Genomic DNA, 25,156 nt, shown 5'->3' on the forward strand with positions numbered 1-25,156 from the left:
CTAAGCGACCAACACAGCACCTGGCTCTGGGCTACAACGTAAACAAGAGGAGACTGGTGTTAGCCCATACAGGTGAACACAGTGGCGATGCTACGCTCAGGGATACCTCATGCCTTATCAGTCCACACCTTTATCTCTGTTATCGGTCTCACTTATCACCTACCATCAAGGATTATTTATATTGTCATGATACAGGATTACCAACAATAAATCCTTTGTACTGAGTTATTCAGGCTGTTACGTGCGCGCACAGACACGCACACACAGACAGACAGACACAGACACACACACAGACACACACGCGCGCGCACGCACACATAATCATCAAAATTCGTCCATCATTACGGGAAAATTATTTTATTATGACATTAAAAGTGAGTGTGAGAAACGTGACGTGAAGGCCTGACAGTGTAGCTCCACCTCAGAGTTACTGTGGCTGTCATTACTCTACACTGTCTTTCATTTCCTAACTGTAAATAGGGTACCGATTCAGCAGCTGGGTCGACTGGGGGCGCTCTATGGCCTATGCAGCGGAAGGAATAATAAACAAAATGTGTTTATCAGGGCACTTACCTTAGTATAATTTACACCTATATAGTCCATAAGTCATCCATCACCACAACACACTCAGGTGCTTCACGGACACTTACCTTGTTTTGCTGGGAGTGAGGTGGTGCGGCAAGTCGGTGTGATGGGCGGGGTCGGTGTGGTGGGCGGGGTCGGTGTGGGGGGCGGGGTTGGCAATGTCCAGGAGAGGTGAGGGAGGTGCCAGTTCAGACTCGGGTGCCAGTGTGACGTCATCACCGTCACCGTCCAGGGTGGCGTCCGCGTCAGAGTAAAGGTCAATATTGGCGTAGTCACTCTCACTGTAGGGCGAGGTCTCGTACCCTGAGTCCTTAGTTAACTTCCTCACGGAGCGCCTCTCACGCTCCCCTCGGTCTAGTGGCCTCGTGTGAGCCTCTATCACACTACCTTCAGGAGCACCGTGACTCACGCCAGGGTCCCCACCGTTCATAACTAACTCACTACTGCCTATATGAGCTGGCAAGTTCTCATAAATATTCTCGCTCAGATTTTCGGGCGAAGGTGAATGCGGGGAGGCAGTTGAGGAGGGTGTGGGCGTGGGGGGCGAGGGCGGGGTCAGGTCACTGGTGAGGGTGGGGCTGGAGCCCTCCATGTGTGAGCAAGAGTCGTCCTGGCGGTCAAGACGTGCCCGGGCCTCCTCCCTCAGCATCTTGTTGTCGTGGTAGGAGTAGCGACGCTTGGTGTTGGTCTTCTCGCAGAAGCTGTGGCTGCGCTCCTTGTGTGTTGGACTCGCCGAGTTGTTCAGCTCACGCTCGGAGGTCCAGTTGTTCTTCTTCTTGAGGCCCTTACCCTCCGAGTGGTAGTGAGGGTTAGAGCGGGTGAGTCTAGGCTCTGAGGTGTCCCTGGGTCGAGCCCCGCCACAGTCATCGTCACGGCTGCGGGCGAGAGACCGCAGGAGGCGCGCCGCCGACGGGAAGCGGCCACTCTCCCGCCTCTCAGGAGCCTGGCGGGTGGCCCCTGCATCACCCCGGCTGTCCTCCCCTGTGTCACGGCTGCTCCTGCAATACAACACAACACATTAATCTACTGCAACACTACTCATCATCGACAACTTAAATCCTATAAAAGAGAAACATTATGGAAAGTAACGGTACATAAATAGTTTCCTCAACACATTAACTTACAATAAATAGTATAAATAAATCACTACACAAACACACACGGCAGAGAAACTTACGCCTTGAACTGAGACACACAGACGTTATTTGTTTTACTGTGAAATTCTTTTACAACTCAAACCGAAGCAAACAAACCTTACAATCTCAAGAGTTGATTTAATTACGTAGGTTAGGTCATGTTAGGTTAAGTTCGTTCATATCTATAAGCTAACTTCATGTCCTTGATAGATCTGACTCATAAACTCTGTCTGCTTTAATACCATGAGTACATGTATTTCCGAAATGAAATTATCATCATTAATACTATTCATCATCATCATCATCATCATCATCATCACATCGTAAGAGAGACACAACCCTCCCTGACAAACGACCTCTCTGGGCTACTATGAACTCTACGGTCACACCACTAAACTTTTCACGCCGCCTCCCACCACAGAAAACGGTTATCTCCCCCACCTTCAACCTCCTCCCTTCGTACCCCCTCTCTCCCCACCTTCTACCTCCTCCCCCTACCCCCTCTCTCCCCTCCTCCCCCACACTACCACCAGATAGTGCATTCTACTCTCTCCTGCCACTCTCCAATTTCCTCCAGAACAGGGCAAGAAAGGAAGGAAGGAAGGAAGGAAGGAAGGAAGGAAGGAAGGAAGGAAGGAAGGAAGTTGAAGGAAGAAGTTGGGAGTAAGAAGAAAGCAAGAAATTGGGAGCAAATAGAGAGAGAGAGAGAGAGAGAGAGAGAGAGAGAGAGAGAGGGGGGGGTGGGCGTGGTGTAAGATACCAATCACGCTCTGGTACATTAATCATGAGTCTTTATTTACGTAAGACCAGTCAAACCCTCCTTCTCCTCCTCCAGTCAAAATGGCCCCAAGTTCCAGTGGGCCCCAAGTTCTAGTGATCCACATGTCCAAGTGGGCCCCAAATCCTAAGCCACCCCATAAAAAAAAACCCAATGGACCCCAGAATTAGACTATGGGTGTGACCTATGAAGAATGGGAACTGGTGTAGGTATAATTGACCTAATTTAAGTTAAGATCACCTATCATAACTCAGGTCAACAGGTGAGGTCACAGGGGAGGGGGGGCTACATTAATCACGAGTGACCTTGACGACAGGTGAAGTGTGACGTCATCAGAAGTGTGACGTCATCAGAAGTGTAACGTCATCAGAGGAAGTGTGACGTCATCAAGAGCTGGTTAAACTTATCATATTTATAACAACTACAGACTTGAAATGGTTAGCTGTAAAATAAAGGTTTTAATGAACGTAGGTGAAATATGGGGCATTCCCTTAAGCATACATTAAGGAGAGGAAAGAGAGGGAGAGAATGAAAGCAGATGGGAGGGAGAGGTGGGAAGGAGAAGAAAGTGAGGGGGAGAAGAGAGGAGAGGAAAAGAGAAAGGAGAGGGAGATGGGAGAGAAGGAGAAAGGAGAGAGGGGTGGAGAGGAGGGAGGAGAAGGAGGGAGGAGGGCAGAGGACAGGAGAGAGAAGAGAGAAAAGGAGAGGGAGAGAGAGAAAAGAGGTAGGGGAAAGGGAAAGAGGAGAGAGAAGGGGGGAGGAGAAGAGAACGAGAGGAGATAGTGAGAGGGAGGGTGAGGGGAGAGAGGGGTCACGTGTCCGTTACTCGTGCCGGCCGGAGGTGGAGGGTCGCCCCGAGTCAAACAGGTTCCCGGGGTGAGCACCAGCTGACCTTTCTGCCTGTGGGTCTGTTTGTCTACCTGTGGGTCTGTGTGTCTACCTGTGGGTATCTCTGTCTGCTCGTGGGTCTGACTGTGGGTCTGGCCGTCAGCATCACCGTGGGCAGTGGTGTCAGTGGTCATTATCAAGACACCAGCAACAGGTAGGTCAGCGTGGGGCATCAGCCTTCATAACTCACCTGAGACCTGTTCATTATTCACCTGTGCTACACCCACACACCTATACCTGTACCTCACCACAACTGTACGTCACCACACACCTGTGCTACATTCACACACCTGTACATCACCAAACAACTGCACCTCGCTACACACCTGTACCTCACCATACACCTGTACCTCACCACACACCTGTACCTCACCACACCCCTGCTTTAGCCAACCCATCCTTACCTTATCCAACCCACTCCTGCCCTATCCAATCTACCCCTACCCTATTCAATCCACCCCTGCCCTATCCAATCTACCCCTGCCCTATCCAACCCAACACCCTATCCAATCTATCCCTGCCCCATCCAACCCCCCTACCCTATCCAATCTGTCCTCCCTGCCCATCCTACCCTACCAACCCACCCCACCCTATCCAATCTGTCCCGCCCTATCCACCCTACCCTATCCAACCCACCCCATCCAACCCACCCCTGCCCTATCCAACCCACCCTGCCCTATCCAACCCCACCCTGCCCTATCCAACCCACTCCTGCAACGCCCAAAATAGCCAGGTCCGCTCTCGTAAGGGACCCCTGCCACACCCTGCAGAACGCCGCCACCGCCTCCTGACCACGCAATACCCTGCCAAACACGGTGGGTCCTGATTTGTAAATACCAACATAGGTGTGTGTGTGTGTGTGAGAGTGTGTGTGTGTGTGTGTGTGTGTGGCATCTGTGACTAGCCCGAGGGAGTGTTGCCATCTCCAGGTGACCTTGATGACCATCCCGTGACCTGGCTCAATAACCCGGGGTCAGTCCTACTCGCCCTACCTGTTGACCCGGGAGATGGTGATGGGAGGGGTGGGGGGGAGGGGGTTATTACCACACCTTGATGGCTATGACGTAGATTATTTACATAGAATAATTAAGTAAAGGGAGTTATATTTATTACTTGGTGTTATTCAATGCCACATTTTAAAATAAAGGTCCCTCGCCAGCTTAAACATCCAGCAGTCAGGTGAGGAGAGGCACACATAAGAGCTGATTAAACACACACACACACACACACACTGACCCGCCCCGGAGTGCAGTTTTTGCCGTGTTTCAACCAAGTGGTGGAAAGTTGTGTCGCGGGTCACCTGTAGGTCACGAGGCGAGGGGGGAGCTTATATGACACCTGCTACCACCACTACCACCATCGCTTCTATCACTATTATCAACACACCACTACCACCCATCGTCAGCACCACCACTACCAGATAGAAACAAAACCATAGTGATCAAACCTCACAAACACCAAACCACCAGCATAAGGTCAGAAGAGGCGGGTACTGAACAACCTACACATACCCAGATTACAAGCAAGCGACCCTAGACCCAGCGAGGCAGGGAGTTAGACCCAATCCCAACGTCCCCAGATTAACCTAACCTAACCCCACGGAAAACACATCAACTTATTTTACATTTTACTAATTAACCTTTTTTTACACCTGAAGAACTTCCACAAGGTAAAAAAAAGAAATCGACTTTTAGGCAACGAATAAGATTATTTTCTTTCCCAATAATAATAATAATAATAATAATAATAATAATATAAATAATAATAATAATAATAATAATAATAATAATAATAATAATAATGATAATAAAATAATAATATAAATAATAATAATAATAATAATAACAACAATAATGATAATAATAAAATAATAATATAAATAATAATAACGATGATGATAAAAATAATAATAATACACTAATGAAAATAATAATAACAATAACAGTAACAGCTACAACGTCAAATATAATGAAAATAAAACAAAAAAATAGTAAAAAAAACAATTAAAAAACGAACAACAACTACAACTACATCAACAAAAATACTAAAAACAACATCACAAAACCAACAACAATAATAAAAACAACACAGCACCTCACTCCCCCATAAAGGTACACACAACATTGTCTCACCTAATGTAATATTATGATACTTCCTTCTGTGTGTGTGTGTGTGTGTGTGTGTGTGTGTGTGTGTGTTGCTCCTTATCTGCCCAAACTAACAGCTTATGTCATGAGTGTGTGCAATTATTATTATTATTATTATTATTATTATTATTATTATTATTATTATTATTATTATGAATTTGTTGTTCTTACTCATTCTTCTTCTTCTTCTTCTTATTATTATTATTATTATTATTATTGAAGCATTATATTTCATCCGCTTTGTTGGAAGGAATAAAACTATAGACACCCTGAGTTAGGGAAGACAGCGAGGAGGGGGAGGGCGAACTAGCCAGGGTGTCATGCTAACATCAAGGTGAGGTAACCGACCTGACAACTCTCTCTCCCTCTCCTCTTCCTTCATTCTCCTTCCTCACTCTTTCCTCTTCCCTCACTCAATTTCTGTTTCATCCCTCCTCTCCCTCCAGTTTCCCCCCCCCATCTCTCTCTCTCTCCCAGCAGGTATGTGGCGCCGTTGAATAATAAATCGGCCGTGATAGTCATCTACAAGAGCAGGGAGACTTGTAAACCTGAGCACCAGGAGGCTGTCCACCCCCTCCTGCTTTGTTTACTTACTGTTGGTTCATGTCTGTCTAACACGTCGTTTTGTGGGTAAGTGCTTCTGCCCCCTCCTCTCTTTTTCTCTCTAATCCTGCATTTATCTCTCCTTCTCTTCTCTCTAAAAAATAAACACCCGCATCACCTTGTTTCATAGTTACAGCTCTCTCAAGCAGAGGTACCCACATGTTATGCTCTAAGTTTAAGCTGAGGTCTCACCCCCCTCCCCCCCAACACTTTACGCTTCCCGCCAGCTTTTGTTGTCTCTCAGCCGTCATTAGTCAGCGTCGGGAGGGAGGGAGGGAGGTGGGTAGACAGGTGTGGTGGCTCTGATCACCTGGGCTGGGGTATATCTTAGCCTAGTGACTGCTCTCTCTCTCTCTCTCTCTCTCTCTCTCTCTCTCTCTCTCTCTAGTGACTGAGAATGATAGACTGAGTGTTAAGAACGAATGATTGACTTATTGACTGTTGACGGATACGACTGACTTAAAAAAGAACGACAGACAGACTGACTAACTGGCTGGTTGACTGGCGAACGTAGACCCATTTATGACTGTCCTGACAGTCCATAGACCTTCTTAACTGTCTTGATATTTGCTCTTGAGATCCAGTTAGTGTTTTTTGTCGTTGTTGTTTTTGTTTTATCCAGGCCTATAGTGCGCGCGCGGACACACACCAGGCTTCCTTCACCACACCATCACCATCACCTCCTCACCACCACTAACCAACTAACCTTGACAACTTGCCCCAGCTGTGCTACTCCACCCAACATCACCACCCCCACCCACCACCATTACCATCCTCAACCACCACCATCATCATGACCCCCACTCACCACCATCACGGCTCCCACCCACTACCATCACCAACTCCAACCACCACCATCACCACCACCCTTAACCACTACCATCACCAACCCCACCCACCACCATCACCACGCACCACCATTCCCACCTCTTATCACACCCTCCATCAGCAACACCACCGCCTGCATCTCGTCTCGCTATCATCACCATCGCCTCCACCATTACTGTATTCCGTGTTAACATCACTTTTACCGCCTGATGTTATGTTTTACTTAATTATGACAGTCTCCGGTGGTTTCAGTAAGTTTGTAGTCCAACTCCTTCAGGGTCTTGGTGCCCCCAGCCTCCCACGGCCTCTGATCCCATTGAGATCACGTGATATCCGTGGTCAGGTTCCTGTAGTTCGTCTCCTTGAGCTTGCTGCTGTCCCCACTGCAGGTGCAGTGAGCGCCCTGGTGGAGGCACACGTGTCGTCCCTCACCAGTTGTTTACCGTCCTGCCAAGAGGTAAGCATGATTCCATCTGGACACTTGTCGGATATACAGACCTGTGGTTCCCTATGTGCTGGGCAGCCCACAGTTGTCACACTCCTCATGATGATGTCATTAGATTTATGTCTCGTTTACCATCCCCTGGAGGCCCCACAAACGAGGGTGTGGCCGCCGTGTTGGTCGGTCCACCTGTTGCTACAGATACACTTGTAAACAGTGTAGACGGGGGCTGCAAGATACTCCAATACAGAAGGCTGGTCACCGAAGCGGGTGTCGAAGGAGGAGTTTTGGGATGGACAGCCAGCTGTGTCGCCTCGCATCCTCCCCAAACATCTTTCACTCGAGGAGAGAAACTCGTTGTGTACATAAGTGTGTATGTAGGAAAGATAAAACCAACTCTCAACATTGTTAACGATAATGACAATTGTGAAGACCAGGCAAGACTACGCTGGACCAGGCAAGACCACGCTGGACCAGGCAAGACTACGTTGAACCAGGCAGGACCACGCTGGACCAGGCAGGACCACGCTGGACCAGGCAGGACCACGCTGGACCAAGATGGGAACTAGAGGACCACCCATCCCTGCTTTACCCGCCCTCCCGCCGCACCGCACCTACACACACTCACCTCCACCCATCACTTTCACCCACACGTTTTCCTCACTGGTGTGTGTGTGTGTGTTTACCTGATGCACGTCACAAACATCCTGGCTATGCTTTACACACACACACACACACACACCTGTACGGCAGCTGGGAGGACCTGTCACTCACGTAACCCGAGGCTCTTCCTGTACACACTCCCCGTCAGGTCACCACCATCCTCAACCGTAACTCATCTGACTCAACATACAAACTGACAAAATAATCACACAAGAACAAATTAATGAAAACCGTCAATGCAAAAAACCTAACCTAACCAAGCCTAACCTAACCCTACCCAACTCAAGCTAACCTAACCTCACATAATCCTACCGAACTCAATCTAATCTTACAAAACCTAATCTAAAACAATCGTTACTATGCACTGAAATGCCCACTGTTTATCACCCCAGAGAAGCCCACAGCACCACCCCAGAGAAGCCCACAGCACCACCCCAGAGAAGCCCACAGCACCACCCCAGAGAAGCCCACAGCACCACCCCAGAGAAGCCTACAGCACCACCTCAAAGAACTCCACAGAAATACCCCCAGAGAACTCCACAGCACCACCCCAGAGAAACCCACAGCAAAACCTCAGAGAAATCCACAGCACTACCCCAGAGAACCCCACAGCAACACCCCAGAGAAACCACAGCACCACCCCAGAGAACCCCACAGCAACACCCCAGAGAAATCCACAGCACCACCCCAGAGAAGCCCACAGCACCACCCCACACCACAAACCCAGAGAACCTCACGAATGCACCTCTAGGCTGTGGGTGCAGTCAACAACAGTAGGTTACGTCGCCTCGGTGTGTGTGTGTGTGTGTGTGTGTGTGTGTGTGTGTGTGTGTGTGAGTGTGTGTGTGTGTGTGTGTGTGTGTGTGTGTGTGTGTGTGTGTGTGTGTGTGTGTGTTTAAAACATTGTCATTCTTCTTGCCCTGCCTTACCTCGTCCACATCACCCTCCCTGCATCTTTATTCCTTTCCTCCTCACCCTCCCTCCTTGAATTTTTACACACACACACACACACACACACACACACACACACACACACACACACACACACACACACACACACACACACACACACAGTCACGGTGAGCAAGGCTGTTCTTGTTTTTGCCTCTGACTGGTCAATCTATTGTGGACCCTACCAATCACCGTACGCCATTGCCAGAATGTGAGTGGACTTTGCATTTCAACAGCTTCCCCAGATCGACCTAGTACAACCAGTCATATGTGTCAGCAATAAAGGTGAACACGCAAGTAAACAAGTTGGTAAGTAAATAAACAAGTTAATAAGCAAACAAGAAAAAGAAAAAGTAAACAAGAAAAAAAGTTTGTAATTAGTAAGCAAGTAAATAAGTAAGTAATCAAGTATGCAAGTACGGTCCATAAAAGTTCTGCTTCTCAGTGTTATCGGTAAGGGTGGGTCAGCTGCAATATTCGGAGCAGATACTGTCGGTCAGTACCCAGCAGGTGGGCGACCCAGTGAGGGAGGGAGGGAGGGGAGAGAGGTTGGAGAGAGAGAGGTTGGAGGGAGGGAGGGAGGGGGAAGGGAAGGAAAACAGGAGGGCGCCCAGCTCGTGACTCTCGATGACTACACACCACGACGTCCCCTCCAGTACTGAGTGTGTGGACGACTACCTCTTCCTCCTCCTCAATTACCACTCGCCCACCTCCCTCACCCCCCACAACCATCCTCCCACGCCCCCCACCCCAAAAAACACCCTTCAGGCATCCTCCAACCTTATCCCCACGCCCTCTCATCCCCCCACAAACACCCTCCCACGTTTCCCACAATCACCCTCCCACAGTCCTAACCCCCACAACCACCTCCCCATGACAAGATCGTGTCTCGCCTACAGCAGTTTGCACGAACCAAGGAAAAACCACTAAGTAGGAGGTGCCAACATTCACCTGCCCACCACCACCACTACCCCCATGAGGAGGAGGACGAGAGAGAGAGAGAGAGGTGGTCATCCTTGGACAGGTAAGGCAGGTAGTTCTTCCGTGAGGCTGGGGGCGAGTGTTCCCGGGTCCTCCCTCCCTCCCTGACATTTAGCGTACAGGTAAAAGTGGACAGATCACTACGCAAAAACCGTGCCCCCCATCACCCACCCTGGCATCAAGGTGGGGCTGTGAACCTACCCTGGGCATCAAGGTGGGGCTGTGAACATACCCTGGGCATCAAGGTGGGGCTGTGAACCTACCCTGGACATGGACATGGGGCTGTGAACGTACCCTGGGCATGAACATGGGGCTGTGAAGCTACCCTGGGCATCAAGGTGGGGCTGTGAACCTACCCTGGACATGAACAAGGAGCTGTGAACCTGCCCTGGACATGGACATGGGGCTGTGAAGCTACCCTGGATATCAAGGGCCATAGCTCTTTTTTACGTCACCTTATTCCTATGATTAGTTTTCCTCTTGTCTTCCTCGCTTAGAATAGAGAGAGAGAGAGAGAGAGAGTGTTAAGTTAGGTTACGTAAAACCTTCATAAGATTAAGTAGTCCAGTTTAAATAATGTTAGGTTAAGTTGAAATGAATTAATCTAGGTTAAGTTAGGTTAAATCTAGCTAAAAATTGGTTCGATAAATTGGGTGTAAATGATAACGTTATCAGGACCCTTTATGGCGTCAAAACAAACTAACATCACTAAAACCAAACCTAATCTCACAGTACAGGAGACTCACAACCTCTTATATCGTAGCCTCAAAACACCAGCCAAGTTCTTCCCAGTATTTCCCCATTACCATCATCATCACCACCATTATCCTCACCATCATCATCATCATCAGTTCACCACCATCACCACCACCAGGTTACCCCAAGGCGTGTACTGTGCTCCCAGGCAGAATATTATTATTACACTTGACTATCTTGTTCGTCCTGGGTAATGAACTCTGTCTATCAAGGGTAAAACTGAAACACTTATTAACAAGATACCATCGTCCTGGGAGGTAAAATGCGAACACTTATCTATTTATTACAGTTTTATTTATTTTTTTACGCCAGGGTGAAAAAAGATGTTGTAATTCTTAAATGTTTTTCTGTGGTAAGTATCCTGGTAATTGATATTTTTTTTTACGGAGATAACAAAGGGAGTGTAGTGAACCTTTGTTGATGTTACGTATATTATTGAGTTTATTATTATTATTATTATTATTATTATTATCATCATCTTTTCTGTAGCATCACCATCATCAGTAGTAGTAGTAGTAGTAGTAGTAGTAGTAAAACAACAATAACAATCATTACAGCCCGTCACAAAAAACGGCCCGAACCTAACCATAGAAAACGAGGAAGGCTCATTCACAGAGAACGATACAAATCTAATTAAAAAAATAAAAAAAAATCAACGCGCGAGACGCCATCAACATACCACTGTGATGCTACAACCTCCTCCCTCTCATGTTGTGTGTGTGTCTGTCTGGGAGTGAGGAGGAGAGAGAAGGAGGAAGAGGAAGGAGAAGAAAAAGAAAGGAGAGGAATACTACTACTACTAATAATAATAAATAACAATAATAATAATAAGAATATGAAGAATGAGAATAACAAGAATAAGAATAAACAGAATAAGAATAATAAGAATGGGAAGAATAAGAATAATTAGAATAAGAAGAATAAGAATAAGAATGAGAAGAATAAGAATATTAAGAATAAGAATAAACAGAATAAGAATAATAAGAATAAGGAAAAGAAAAAGAAAAAGAAGAATAAGAAAAAAGAAGAATAAGAATAAGGTTAAGAATAAACAGAATAAGACGAATAATAAGAATAAGAAGACCAAGAATAAGAATAAACAGAATAAGAATGTGAGGAATAAGAATAATAATAATAAGAATAATAAGAAAATGGAAAATAATCAGAAAAAGAAAAATATGAAGAAAGAAGGAGAAGAAGAAGAAGAAATAAGAATAGTAAGAATAAGAATAAGACGTAAGAAGAAGGAGGAGTAAGAATAGTAAGAATGATAAAGAATAAGAAGAAGACCAAACGTGTTCAAGGTTCACTCGACGCCGGAATTTGAACGAACGCCTCTCATCCAATTGCAACCTTGAACGATAATGAACACTGCCATTTACCGTGTGTGTGTGTGTGTGTGTATGTGTGTGTGTGTATGTGTGTGTGTGTGTGTGTGTGTGTGTGTGTGTGTTTAAAATGTTACTGGACGACCCTGTAATGTTTTTTTTCTCTCTCCCTTCCTCCTGAGAATCTTACTTACAACAACATTATCAAGATTCACCGTGTAAATATGTGTTAAGATATACAAATAGTTGTAAACCTAACCTAACCTAACCTAACCTACACTAACCAAACTTATCCTAACCTAACCCAAACTAACCAAACTTACCCTAACCTAACTTAACCCAACCTAACCAAACCTAACCTAACCCTCAGGTAGCATCAGGGTGTTTAATCATCAGGTGAAATAAACTAGGGTGTCTAATCTTCAGGTCATTCTTAAACCCTTCAATATTGTTAGTTTCCTTATTTATGGATTCTCACCTTACAAACCCAAATACAGGTGTGCCATCTAATTTATTCTCAGGTAATTAATGACCTTCTTTCAGGTAAACTAATTAATTAACGGTAGCCTCTTTAAGTAAGTAAGTGTGTGTGTGTGTGTGTGTGTGTGTGTGTGTTTCATGAGAGATGGCGGTGAATAGGAGGTTAAGTGAGGGTGGAATGCTAAGTGTAGGGTCAGGGTGGAGGTGTGGAGTATGGGGGGTGGAGGTGTGGAGTGGGGGTGGAGGTGTGGAGTATGGGGTGGAGGTGTGGAGTATGGGGGTGGAGGTGTGGGTATGGGGGGTGGAGGTGTGGATTATGGGGGTGGAGGTGTGGAGTATGGGGGGTGGAGTATCGTGGTGGTGTGGAGTATTGGGAAATGTGTGGTACTGAAGATGTAGTGAAAGTGGGCGGTATGGAGTACAGGGGAGTAGGCAACAGGATGGATGATGATAAGGAGAATTGAAGAGAAGGAGAAGGAAGAGTAAGAGGAGGAGGAGAAGAGGGGGGGGAAGAGATGATGTGTATTTTGGGGAGTTATACCCTGATATGAGAGAGTAAATTGGCACACATAGCGAGGTCGAAGGAGGGAGGGAGAGAGGGAGGGAGGGAGGGAGGAAGCGGCCGACAGCACTTTGACATTTCCCGTCAGTAAAAGTGGTACCATAAAAACCATGTGACGAAGGGCCATCCGTGATCATCCTCGCTGTTTAACCTCTTGAGACTGACCCAACAACGCCCGCCTGCCACCTTAATTAACATAACAGGTGCTCCCGCCATATACAACCAAGTCACAGGTAGCTCACCTTCTCTCCTGTGCCGACGATGGACCTGCCTTCTTTCATGCCACCTTTTCCAACAACAAATTGATTATTTTTTTTTCATTCTCCTCTCCCGTGTCTTCCAATTCTCCAACACACCAACCACCCATGTCTTCATCCCTCCAACACACCAACCACCCATGTCTTCACCCCTCCAACACACCAACCACCCATGTCTTCATCCCTCCAACACACCAACCACCCATGTCTTCACCCCTCCAACACACCAACCACCCATGTCTTCATCCCTCCAACACACCAACCACCCATGTCTTCACCCCTCCAACACACCAACCACCCATGTCTTCACCCCTCCAACACAACAAATAGACAACGAGAAAGAATAACACACGCTCCCCCCCCCCACACACACCTGACCAAGTGACCTCAACTATCAAACAACATCTTTCTATATACAGGACATTAGCCAGCAAGACCCGACTGATATCTTTATACACTATGGCTCTTTGTGTAGATGGTATTGTCCTGTGTCTTATGCCTAAGGTGGTAAGTGGGTACACAGGTTAATTATAAACACCTGACCAACACTGCAAGTCAATTTAGCCAAGAAGTTAAGAGAGATATGAAGTGTGTAATACTAGCAAGAGTGTCGGGATAGGTCCATTAAAGGGCTCTGGAACTCTCGTAAAACAGGCATCTATGTGTTTGTTTGTTTTAATATTATTACGTTATAGAGTACAGAGTGGTCTATAGTAAGTGCATAGCAAATACATTTAAAAACACAAGAGCATAGCTACAGCTGAAAACCTTCACATATGTTTAAAAAATACAATTACGAGTACATTATTTTTCTCATTTAACTTGTTTTTAACACCGTACAAGCATAATCCCTGGTGCCCCGTGGAGCGACAGGTGGAACAACAGGCGCGCGAGGGGAGGCCCAACTCAACAGTGGGTGCAGCACAACACCCTGGCCAACACACACGAGACCCCCGCTGTTTCTTCCTGGGATTCTTAAGTGATCTTCTACACCTTTGCAGTATATTTCTTTACGTGAATACAATGTAAGTTATCTTAAGGTAGAGGGCGGTAAGGAGGACACACCAGGGGGCAGGAGCCAGATGATCACAGGTGGTGTGAGCAGACAAAGTTATGCTGGGTAAGTTTTTATCAGGACGGAGGACCCCGGCAGGTGTGACAAGGAGGAGGTGTACACGCAGACCAACACAAGGTGTGACCAGATACCAGCGTCCGGCAGTAAGACCCCCCAGGAGCCAGGGGACGCGGCCTGCCTTAACCCGGGCGCTCACCTCCTGCACCAGCAGCTGGCCGCCCGCCAGGTGCTCCCCACCACACGCTGTAGTACACGCTCCTCTTTGTCTCTTACTGACCATAAAAAGCAGCTCTACGAGGAGTCAACAGTGCCTCTACGAGAGCTGCCTCAACCAGGTCACTAAAGGAAAGCAGTCAACAACTACAAGAAGACGATGAAACAGTTGTCTGTGTTATTAAACAACTGGTTACTGTGTGTCACCTGTACTGGCTCTGGCTACACTGACCAAGGAGTAACTCAGGTCCTCACTAACGTTAAGTCAGCCGGGTAGTTCCCCAGACCATAAATCACCGTAGTCTGGTCACACAACACAGCTTCACCTTACCCGCCAACAATTTACTGTACAACTACACTAGTTAATTATTTAAGTTGATGAATAATACTTGGAGTTCCATATCCTTGATCACACTACAGTACATCTACAATAACTACTTAAACTAATAATACAAAGATAATTACAGGAACCTCACTGAACTTTTATCAACATCAAGAAATAAATTATTTACCTTAAATGTTGTATTATAAACAAATGAACTAAAATAAGACCAACAATATGAAAAAACTAAACAACAGCAGCAACATTATTGAGATTCCGTTGAGGGGGTGACCTGACCCCCAGGGTCTGGCTCACGGCCACCCTTCACGCTCTTCCTAACCTCTGCCCAGTGAGTTATATACTGGTGTACAATTGAACAGTTAGGTTATGAGCCTTAAAGCCTCGATAAGTTGTACCAGAAAGAGAATACAATACTTACAAGTCTTCTATCTTGACACACCTGGCCAGGAAGGTGCCACTAGTGGTCATGGTGGCCGTCTTCCACCCTCCACCCGCCTCCTCCTCCAGCCTCTGCCGCTTGACAATGATACAGCCCGGAGGTGGAGGCAGCGTGGGGTAGGTGAGGTCAAGGGGCCGGCGGTCCCTGCCCCGGCCTTCCTTAGGGGTCTTGGTGTCCTTGATCACGGTGGCGAAGAGGCCGTTCTCGATCTTGAGGGTGACGCTGCTCACCTTCCGCGTCCCTTCCTTACCCTGGGACGCCGAGGGGACTTGAGCCACGCACCCATAAGTCGGGTTGTCTTGATGCAGCAACACCCTGACTTGTGAGTAACACTTTTTACCCTGTCTACACTCCTCCGACGGTGAGGTGGTGCTGCCCTCTGTTCCATTACTGTCCACCGCAGAATCTGTCATCTCTGTCTCTGGGTAAGTGGAGTCTGACAGAAAACCCGAATCGAATGTTGTGTTGCTCATGTGGGCACAGGAGGAACACACTGATGAGGCTGAAGAAGGTAAGGGCAGTGCTGTAGTCCCCCCGACACTGCCATCTCGAGGGTGTTTAACATCCCCGGAGTGGAAGTTCCGTGGCAATGTGCCCGTCCCAACCGCCCGGATCCCAACCTTCAGCGTCCAACCTTCAGGGAGATCAGAGGACAAGTTGGGCGTGGAGCCATACTGAGGCGAAGTCTTATCCTCACTCTTGAAGTTACTGCCTGGAGACCGGAAACTCGGGGACCTCAGGTTGTTGAGTTTCGTCACAGGGAACCGGCCACTCTGCCCCTGACTGGACTCTGTGTTCAGAGGTCTTAAGTTATTTGGAAAGTTGGCGTCTTCCTCGAGTGTTCCCGGGTTGTACTCTGGACACCTCTGAATCTTGGTCTTGATAATCTGAGACTTGAGGACTTGAGGTCTGAGGACTTGAGATCTGAGTATCTGGCTCTTGAAGACTTGGGACTTCAACCCCCGCTTAGCCTCGCCCCCGGAGTCCTCGCCCAGGTAGCGGGAGGTGTCCAGCCCCCCGCCGAAGAGGAAGTTTTTGATGGCGGAGACGGAGCCGCTGTCGGTGCGAGAAATGGGACTGTGAGGCATCTTGTACGGCTGGAGGCGCACCTGTAGGAGTAACCAGTCACGTCGTCATGTAGACAGGTTCTCGGCAGTTTACCTGAAGACTTCCTCTGGGAGGTAACCAGAGTACGAGTGTATAGTGTGTGATGTGCAGCTGATGCAAAACAAATGATCTTTCTTACGTTCCATCAGATCTTACCGTCGACGGATCTTTCTGAGATCATAAACTCTCCGATATCTCTGCCAGCCTCACCTTGGGGCATCTTCAGACACCATCACACGGCAGAACAAGAGGCTTTATCTTAAGCCTTCATGATCCAGCAACACGTATGTGACCTTCCGAAGAAGAAAGGCGTCTTCCAGGTTACTGATGGAACGCGATTTCATCATCCGTTCATCCTGGTTCATCATCACTCCGAGTCTTCACAACCTCATCCTCATATTAAATAATGATAAAATATACTGTTATTTTTTTTCTATCTGGGTCTTCACATACTTAATGTTTTTGACCTTTTTCAACTGTTCTGTTTTCTATTCGTCTCTGTTCACTATTCCCTGTTCGTTTATTTCCTATTTGTTCCTTTTATGAACTTTGAACAATATACGTTTTCTTAATGTACACGAACACTTTTCCTTTAGAGTAACAGCTCATGCCACACTAATACAATAATTCCTTTCAAACTTTCTCTCCTGTAATGGTCAAGTTAAAAATATATTATAACTGATGACAAAAATTACATATTCACTTTAAAACGAGGATTTAAAAGGCTCCTTCAATGACCACATGGTATGATGAGGCATTTTCCTTGTTGTGAGAGTTTAAGACGCACACGCACGCACACGCACACGCGCACACACACACACGTCGGCTTTCACCTGACACATGAAACACTCCCATTTGATGATATGAGCTGGGTGGGGGGAGGCGTGTGATGGGGTATATGTGCCCACACGTCATTATGTGCGTGCCACGGACCCTACACCATTGTTCCCACGCCCTCCTGACACACGCGCTCTTGATCCATGTCACTACCCACACGCCCATCCTGTGAATAATACCATCGCGCACGCCCTCCCCACACACGCCACCAACCGTCACGCATACTAACCCCGGCACACGCCCTACCCACCCAAAACAGCCCTCTTACCCACCCAAAACAGACCTACCTTTTCACCACTCAAGGAAAAAGGCCCATTGGAGTATTATTATTATGTATTACACGTTAAAGGTGAGGAAGGTTAACCCCAGCTGGTAATGAAGGCCGCGAGGAGGAGGAGGGGGAAGAGGTGGTAGTGGAGGTGGGCCGTAGGAGGAGGAGGAAGAGGAGGAAGAGGTGGTAGTGGAGGTGGGCCGTAGGAGGTAGGCCAAACAAGCTTGACACAGGCAGCCAGTCACCCGTGGAAGAAAAATGCATTTCCTTAATGGCTGGAGTACCCGGCCGAACACCTACCCGGCCCCAACACCTACCCGGCCCCAACACCTACCCGGCCCCGACACATACCGAGCTAGCAGTAGTGACCTTGATGGATGGCCGAGCTGGGCAGGTGTTCCGTATCTACACTGAACACTTTCTGCTCCACCTCGCTCTTTAGTGACTTAGATCTGACTCACTCACTGATTTTGATCTCTCTCTCTCTCTCTCTCTCTCTCCCTCTCTCTCTCTCTCTCTCTCTCTCTCTCTCTCTCTCTCTCATACACACGGATCTCCTACCACCATCACTACCACCAGCATCACCTTGATACGTTGATGCAAGTGACCTTAGGACACACACACACACACACACACACACACACACACACACATACTTGCTCTTCCAGAATGTCTCGTTAAGTTAGCCTCTGGCCATAATTGGAAGGATATGTGTGTGTGTGTGTGTGTGTGTGAGCTTGTTCAATTAAGGTGAGAATTAATGCACGGAACTGACCCCAAGTCACAAAGGCTTTGAGTCAGCTGGCATGAGTCACATATGTTTCGATGGTGATGAGTCAAGTGTTTGAATGATAATGAATCACTTGTGTTTGGATGACGATGATGAGTCACTTGTGTTAGGAAGGTGACTGCTACAGTGTGTGTGTGTGTGTGTGTGTGTGTGTGTGTGTCAGGTCATCATCATCACATGTTTGGACACACACCAACTCATCACTATGCACCGCACGTCTTGGCCCCAAGTTGTTGCCGGAAGAACAACACTGTTAAAGGTGCCACAATATTAGGCAAAGGTTCAAAGTTGGTCACCATACTGCTTTTGTTATGGTGGTCTACACACACACACACACACACACACACACACACACACACACACACACACATTCTCTATTTCTTTCTGTCTTTGTGTGTGTGTGTGTGTGTGTGTGTGTGTGTGTGTGTGGCAACAGCAAGATTGTGTCCTACGAGGCACAGTCACGCGCGCTTCAACTGAGTGTAAACAAACAACCTCTAACAGTAGAAACGAATAAAAATGAAAAGATATGTATTAATTTACTGTACTCATGGGGCTGAGCATCGTACTCATGGGGCTGCCATCGTAATCATACTCAAGGGGTTAAATAGCATTACCTGTACTCTATACCCAAATTCACCCCTGTACTCACGTTTCAGAAATTCTTTTAACTATATAGTGAAAATAGAGTGAATATATGTCAAGGCAGGTGCAACGATAACGAGATACAGGTGTTAGGGAAGACCATAACCAAATAATTCCCAGGTGCACGTGCTGTACACCTGTTGATTGGCCAGGTGGCTAATTTATATTCAGTACGACACAGGTTTCAGCGATTAAAGTGCAACAGATGAGACAAAAGTGAGATACAGATGTTAAGAAGACACATGTAGGACACAGTCCCCAGAGGCACATACACCTGTTGAGTGACCAGGTGTCCACAATCACCAGGTAAGAGAGAAAATATATAATCTTTCTCATCTCACACAACAGAAGTCACTACAGTATAAGAAGCCCGGACTGTCAGTGGTATTTAGGAGTACATAAGAACGAGATTTAGGGGAAGGGGGAAGGGGGAAGGGGGAGGAGATGCGAGAGGGAAGAAGTGGGTGGCAGAGATAGGACAGGAGGGAAGATGAGACCAGAGAGAGGAGGGAGAGATGGGGGGGGGGGGGAGAGAACGCGGGATGCTGGAGGACAACAGATCAACACGGGAGATAAGTTGCATTAGCGTCAGCCCGGGCGGCCAGCGATCTGTCTTGGGCGGGTGATGATGCAGCCTCCCTTGCTCGCTCACTGGATTTACATTGCCTACCGCTCACCCATGACCCCCCACCCCTCACCCTTCCCCCAGCATCCATTACAACACAGGGAGGCATCAATCCGTGCCCACCAGCTTCTCTCCAGGTATTTATCACCGGATCGTTGAGGAGAATTACTTACTGCTGATGCTGCCGTGTTTACCAGCCAGCCCAAGCCACGGGTATCAGTTATGACGTATAGCGGAGGCATGACCACACATCCGCCTTGTGCTATACACTACACACACACTCTCTCTCTCTCTCTCTCTCTCTCTCTCTCTCTCTCTCTCTCTCTCTCTCAAGCCACGTCCATGCCACACACTGATGATACATACACTCGAGTCATACTCAGCAGTCAAGTTATACCTCCATACGCTGCAGATGGTAAGGAGAGGAGACAACGGTATAAATTACAAGACCCTGAAAGTGAGCACCAGGTAAACGCTCTATCATCCAGGTGAGGCAGCGTGGCCAGGGGGGGCTAACAACACACTGGTTTATAATCATTACAGAAGCGAATCAGCGGCACACCTGTGGGCCTCGAGGTGATCGATGGTGGCCCAGTAGGTGAACACAGTAGCTCATAGCCTCCGGGAACACTGTCTCGTTAACAATCACCTGTTGTCCCCTGACCCTAACTACCCAATTAAGGACATCAACATCAAACGTGTCAGGTCACCCACAATAGTTCAATCACTTCTCCCCCTGAATCACCAACCCCGAGATTCAGACTCATGAATCAAAAACATTTATGGACTAAATAATGTATCAGTCTACTGCTTCGGGTTCACGAGTTTGAATCTCGGGGCTCGTGGTTCAAGGGGAGAGACGATAAAACCCACATATTTCCCCACAATATGCTTAAAAAAAAAACATATTTCCCCACAATCAGCTTAAACACCATATAAATTCCCCCCACGATCAATCTTAAAACCCACATATTTCCCCCACCACCCCCCCCCCCCACAATCACAGCTTCAACACAAGACAATATGATTTTTCCCCCACCTACTACATATACGGTTGATCGCTCACAGGCCCCACGACCCGAGACAGACGGCCTTGAGATTTACTTATACGAGCAACGCCCACCTGACTCCCTACCTACCTACCTACCAGGTGAGCAAGATGGTGGTGGTGGTGGTGGGGGGGTTGGTGATGGTGGGGGTGGTGGAGATGGTGATTGTGGTGGTAGTGGTTGGGGTGGTGATTGTTGTAGTGGTTGGTGGTGATAGTGGAGATAGTGATTGTGGTGGTTTTGGTGTTGGTCGTGGTTGGTGATTGTAGGGGAGGGGAGGGGGGGGGTGGTGTTGGTAGGGTGATTGTAGTAGTTGGGAGATAGTGTTGGTGGTTGTGATGGCGTGATTGTTGTACTTTAGACACTTTAATGAACTCACTAAAAGAAGACAATGCACTCAAATAAACCCAGAAAGCCAAGGCACTCTCTAACATGCACTCGAGGAAGATAAAGAAGAGTACAAGACACTCAAGAGTTCCCAAAGTCACTGCATTTTTTCGTTGTTTTTGGTTTTGCTTTTAAATACATTGTTCCTGAAGTCGGTATTTGTTTTTTCTTTTGTCTTTCTTAAACACTAATCTACTCGCTTTAGTCTTAATGGCTCTCGTTAGTGCTTCTTAATGAGCCAGATGTATGTGTATGTGTGTGTGTGTGTGTGTGTGCTAGTCATGACATCAGAGCCAGTGAGGGAAGCGACGACCACAGCTGCAGGGGGCGGGGGGGGGTCATGTGTCCTCATCACTACTACTGCCAACCCCCCCCCACGGGCGCACATCAATAAGTATGACTCCTTGGTGTTTCTTCTCTCCCTCCTCCCCACCTTTCTTCATTCCTCCTTCTCTCCTCCATCTTTCTTCATTCCACCTTCCCTCCCTCCTCCTCCCCTTTCTTCATTCCCTCCTTCCCTCCCTCCCATCTTTCTTCATTCCCTCCTTCCTCCCTCCTCCACCTTTCTTCATTCCCTCCTTCCCTCCTCCCATCTTTTCTTCATTCCTCCTTCTCTCCCTCCCACCTTTCTTCATTCCTCCTTCTCTCCCTCCATCTTCTTCCATTCCTCCTTCCCTCCCCTCCCTCCCACCTTTCTTCATTCCTCCTTCCCTCCCTCCACATCTTTCTTCATTCCCTCCTTCCTCCTCCCCTCCCACCCCTTTCTTCATTCCCTCTTCCTCCTCCATCTTTCTTCATTCCCTCCTTCTCTCCCTCCCACCTGTTCATTCCCTCTTCTCTCCACTCCCATCTTTCTTCCATTCCTCCTTCCTCCTCCTCCCACCTTTCTTCATTCCCTCCTCCTCTCCCTCCCCACCTTACTTATTCCCTCTTCCTCCCTCCCTCCCACCCCCCCTTTCTTCATTCCTCTTCCCACATCTTTCTTCATTCCCTCCTTCTCTCCCTCACCTTTTCTTCATTCCCTCCTTCCCTCCCTCCCATCTTTCTTCATTCCTTCCCTCCTCCCATCTTTCTTCCATTCCCTCCTTCCCTCCTCCATCTTTTCTTCATTCCTCCTTCCCTCCCTCCCACCTTTCTTCATTCCCTCCCTCCCACCTTTCTTCATTCCCTCCCTCCACTGCTTCATTCCTCCTCCCTGCCTCCCCCAAGATGCACTCTCTATTTACTCTCTGAATCACATGTTTAACTCTGCTAAATATTTCCCTTCCTCACTACAGGCTAGACCATGGGGCCACAAGAGGTTTTTTTTTTATAAATAAGAAAGAATTTATGGACTTAGTTTCTGTTGTCACATATAAACATCTTGATCACTATTATATAAACATGGTATTAACAGCCCCCACACCACCAGTACACCAGGTGGTATTAACAGCCCCACACCACCAGTACACCAGGTGGTATTAACAGCCACCACCACCAATGCACCAGGTGGTGATAACAACCCCCACACTAGTACACCAGAGTGGTATTAACAGCCCCACACCACCCGGTACACGGGTGGTGATTAACAGCCTCATACTACCCAGTACCAGGTAGTGATAACAGCCCCACCACCAGTACACCACGTGGTGATGTAGCCCCACACCACCGGTACACCGCATTGGTGATAGCAGCCCCCACACCACCGGTACACCGTGGTGTAGCCCCCACACCACCAGTACACCAGGTGGTATTAACACGTTTCAATCACGTCAAACTCATTTTTAACCCGGGTTTATCATCATCATTATCAGTAATTACAAACAAAACCTCCAGTATATATCACTTATTGCAAGTAAATCCTGCAATGCGGTATTTCAACATAGGAATGCCTTTTTTTTATTTGTTCAAGTTGCAACTCTTTAAAGATTTCATCAATATTTCACCCACTTCACGTTTCTTTAACGAATTTATGTGTTTCAGCTAATTTTTGTTCCTTTTAATAATTTCTCTTGTGTTAACTAATTCTCGTTTCTGTATTTAATTTATGTGTTTTAACTAATTCACGTTTCACTGTATAATTATTCTGTTTTAACTCGATTCACATTTCATTTACAAATTTCTCTGTTTTAACCAATTTTCCGTTGTAAGTAATTTCTCTGTTTTAACTCATCCACGTTTCCATATATAACATCTTTTTCAAAACTTTCTGTACAGGTTCAATTTCACAATTCTCTCTTTTCAATTAGGTTCACAGAGTTCACAACAAGCGTGGGTTGATTAAAATGAACCCAAATGTCCATAACACACACTGCCTTTTGATACATGACACTGGCGGGTGCAGAGAGTGTTCAATATTGTTTCAAAAGGTTCACATGGTGTTCAATATTGTTTCAAAAGGTTCACATGGTGTTCAATATTGTTTCAAAAGGTTCACATGGTGTTCAATATTGTTTCAAAAGGTTCACATGGTGTTCAATATTGTTTCAAAAGGTTCACATGGCGTTCAATAGTTTCAAAAGGTTCACATGGTGTTCAATATTGTTTTAACAGGTTCACATGGCGCTCAATATTAATTTGCACAGGTTCAACAAGAGCGCTCAATCTGTACTGTATTTCTCACCACTAATACTTATACACACACAAATATCATACTCCCAGCAACAATATTTCTCAGCGTGTTGTTTACCACACTGAGACACCCACCACAACACAGGCGGCTGAGAGAGACATCACAACATAATTCACAACAAACCGACAGTCAATGGATTTTTTTTTGTCATTGTTTTTTTACTATAAATTTTTTGACGCAGTTCAGATAGATTAAAAAAAATAATAATAGAGGATAGTAAGTTCCTTTTAGTGTGTGTGTGTGTGTGTGTGTGTGTGTGTGTGTGTGTGTGTGTGTGTGTGTGTTGTTGAGATGGTGGAGTTAGTTTACTATCAATCACCATCACTCAGTTCCGTCTCAGAAGTTGCTGGCGGGTAACAGTAAATGAATGAGTGAGTGTGTGTGGGTGAGAGGTGTGTTTGATTGAGGGCGGATCCGTCCACCTTAGTGTAAGTTACAAAGCTGTTACTCACACGTTTAAGTCACCCAGCTGTTACTCACACGTGTAAGTTACCCAGCTGTTACTCACACGTGTAAGTTACCCAGCTGTTACTCACACGTGTAAGTTACCCAGCTGTTACTCACACGTGTAAGTTACCCAGCTGTTACTCACACGTGTAAGTTACCCAGCTGTTACTCACACGTGTAAGTCACCCAGTTGTTACTCACACGTGTAAGTCACCCAGCTGTTACTCACACGTGTTAGTCACCCAGCTGTTACTCACACGTGTCAGTCACCCAGCTGTTACTCACACTTGTCAGTCACCCAGCTGTTACTCACACGTGTCAGTCACCCAGCTGTTACTCACACTTGTCAGTCACCTAGCTGTTGGGGAGACTGTGCGGTATTATGTTTGTGAGGGCGTGGTGGTGGTGGTGTAGGTGTGAGGTGGATGTGGTGGTGTGGGTGTGATAGGGCAACGCGTGTTGGTAGTGTGGGCGGGCGTCAGAGCCTTAATATGTCACTTGTAGCACCAAGTTTCTCCCTGAGGCAACACTACAGTACACGATGGTCGACACACCCTCACCACACACACACACACACACACACACACATTTACCCCCCTCCACACACACACACACAGAAAACGCGTTTTCCATCGCACGTAAGTTTTCATTTTCCTTGATCTCAATACGGTACCACTATTTTCTACACTACAGGGAACATTAACGCATCATAGGCACAAACACACTAAAACTCCCTCACACGGGCAGAAACACGGCACAATAAACCACTAACACAAGCACCGCGAGCAACACACGGGGAGGAGGTGCCAGAAGGAGGGTGAAGGGAGGGTGAGCAACATTGGTGAGCTGCTGCAGAGGAAGAGCCAGAGAGAGAGAGAGGCTGGGGGGCAAGTGAGTGAGGTGGGCGCTGGGCACGGACTGGGCAAGCGGAC

General features: G+C 47.1%; 1 protein-coding gene across 1 annotated transcript; it reads right to left on the reverse strand.

The window, feature by feature from the left end:
• LOC121853317 lies at nucleotides 1-25,156 on the reverse strand. The gene is made up of 4 exons (XM_042347369.1): nucleotides 24,997-25,156; nucleotides 15,435-17,209; nucleotides 651-1,583; nucleotides 1-31 (listed from the first exon to the last, which is right to left on the reverse strand). The coding sequence occupies exons 2-4, from the start codon at nucleotides 16,541-16,543 to the stop codon at nucleotides 1-3; spliced, it is 2,073 nt and encodes a 690-aa protein (XP_042203303.1). The 5' UTR covers nucleotides 16,544-17,209; nucleotides 24,997-25,156.

The sequence above is a fragment of the Homarus americanus genome, unplaced genomic scaffold, assembly GCF_018991925.1.
Source record: "Homarus americanus isolate GMGI-L3 unplaced genomic scaffold, GMGI_Hamer_2.0 scaffold12810, whole genome shotgun sequence".
In the NCBI taxonomy this organism is placed as follows: Eukaryota; Metazoa; Arthropoda; class Malacostraca; order Decapoda; family Nephropidae; genus Homarus; species Homarus americanus.

Coding starts and splice junctions, on each gene's coding strand:
- LOC121853317 (XM_042347369.1), bottom strand. CDS start 16,543: ATGCCTCACAGTCCCATTTCTCGCACCGACAGCGGCTCCGTCTCCGCC. Junction 1,584..15,434: donor TGTGTCAAGATAGAAGACTT/GTAAGTATTGTA, acceptor GTTGTATTGCAG/GAGCAGCCGTGACACAGGGG. Junction 32..650: donor CTCACTCCCAGCAAAACAAG/GTAAGTGTCCGT, acceptor TTTACGTTGTAG/CCCAGAGCCAGGTGCTGTGT.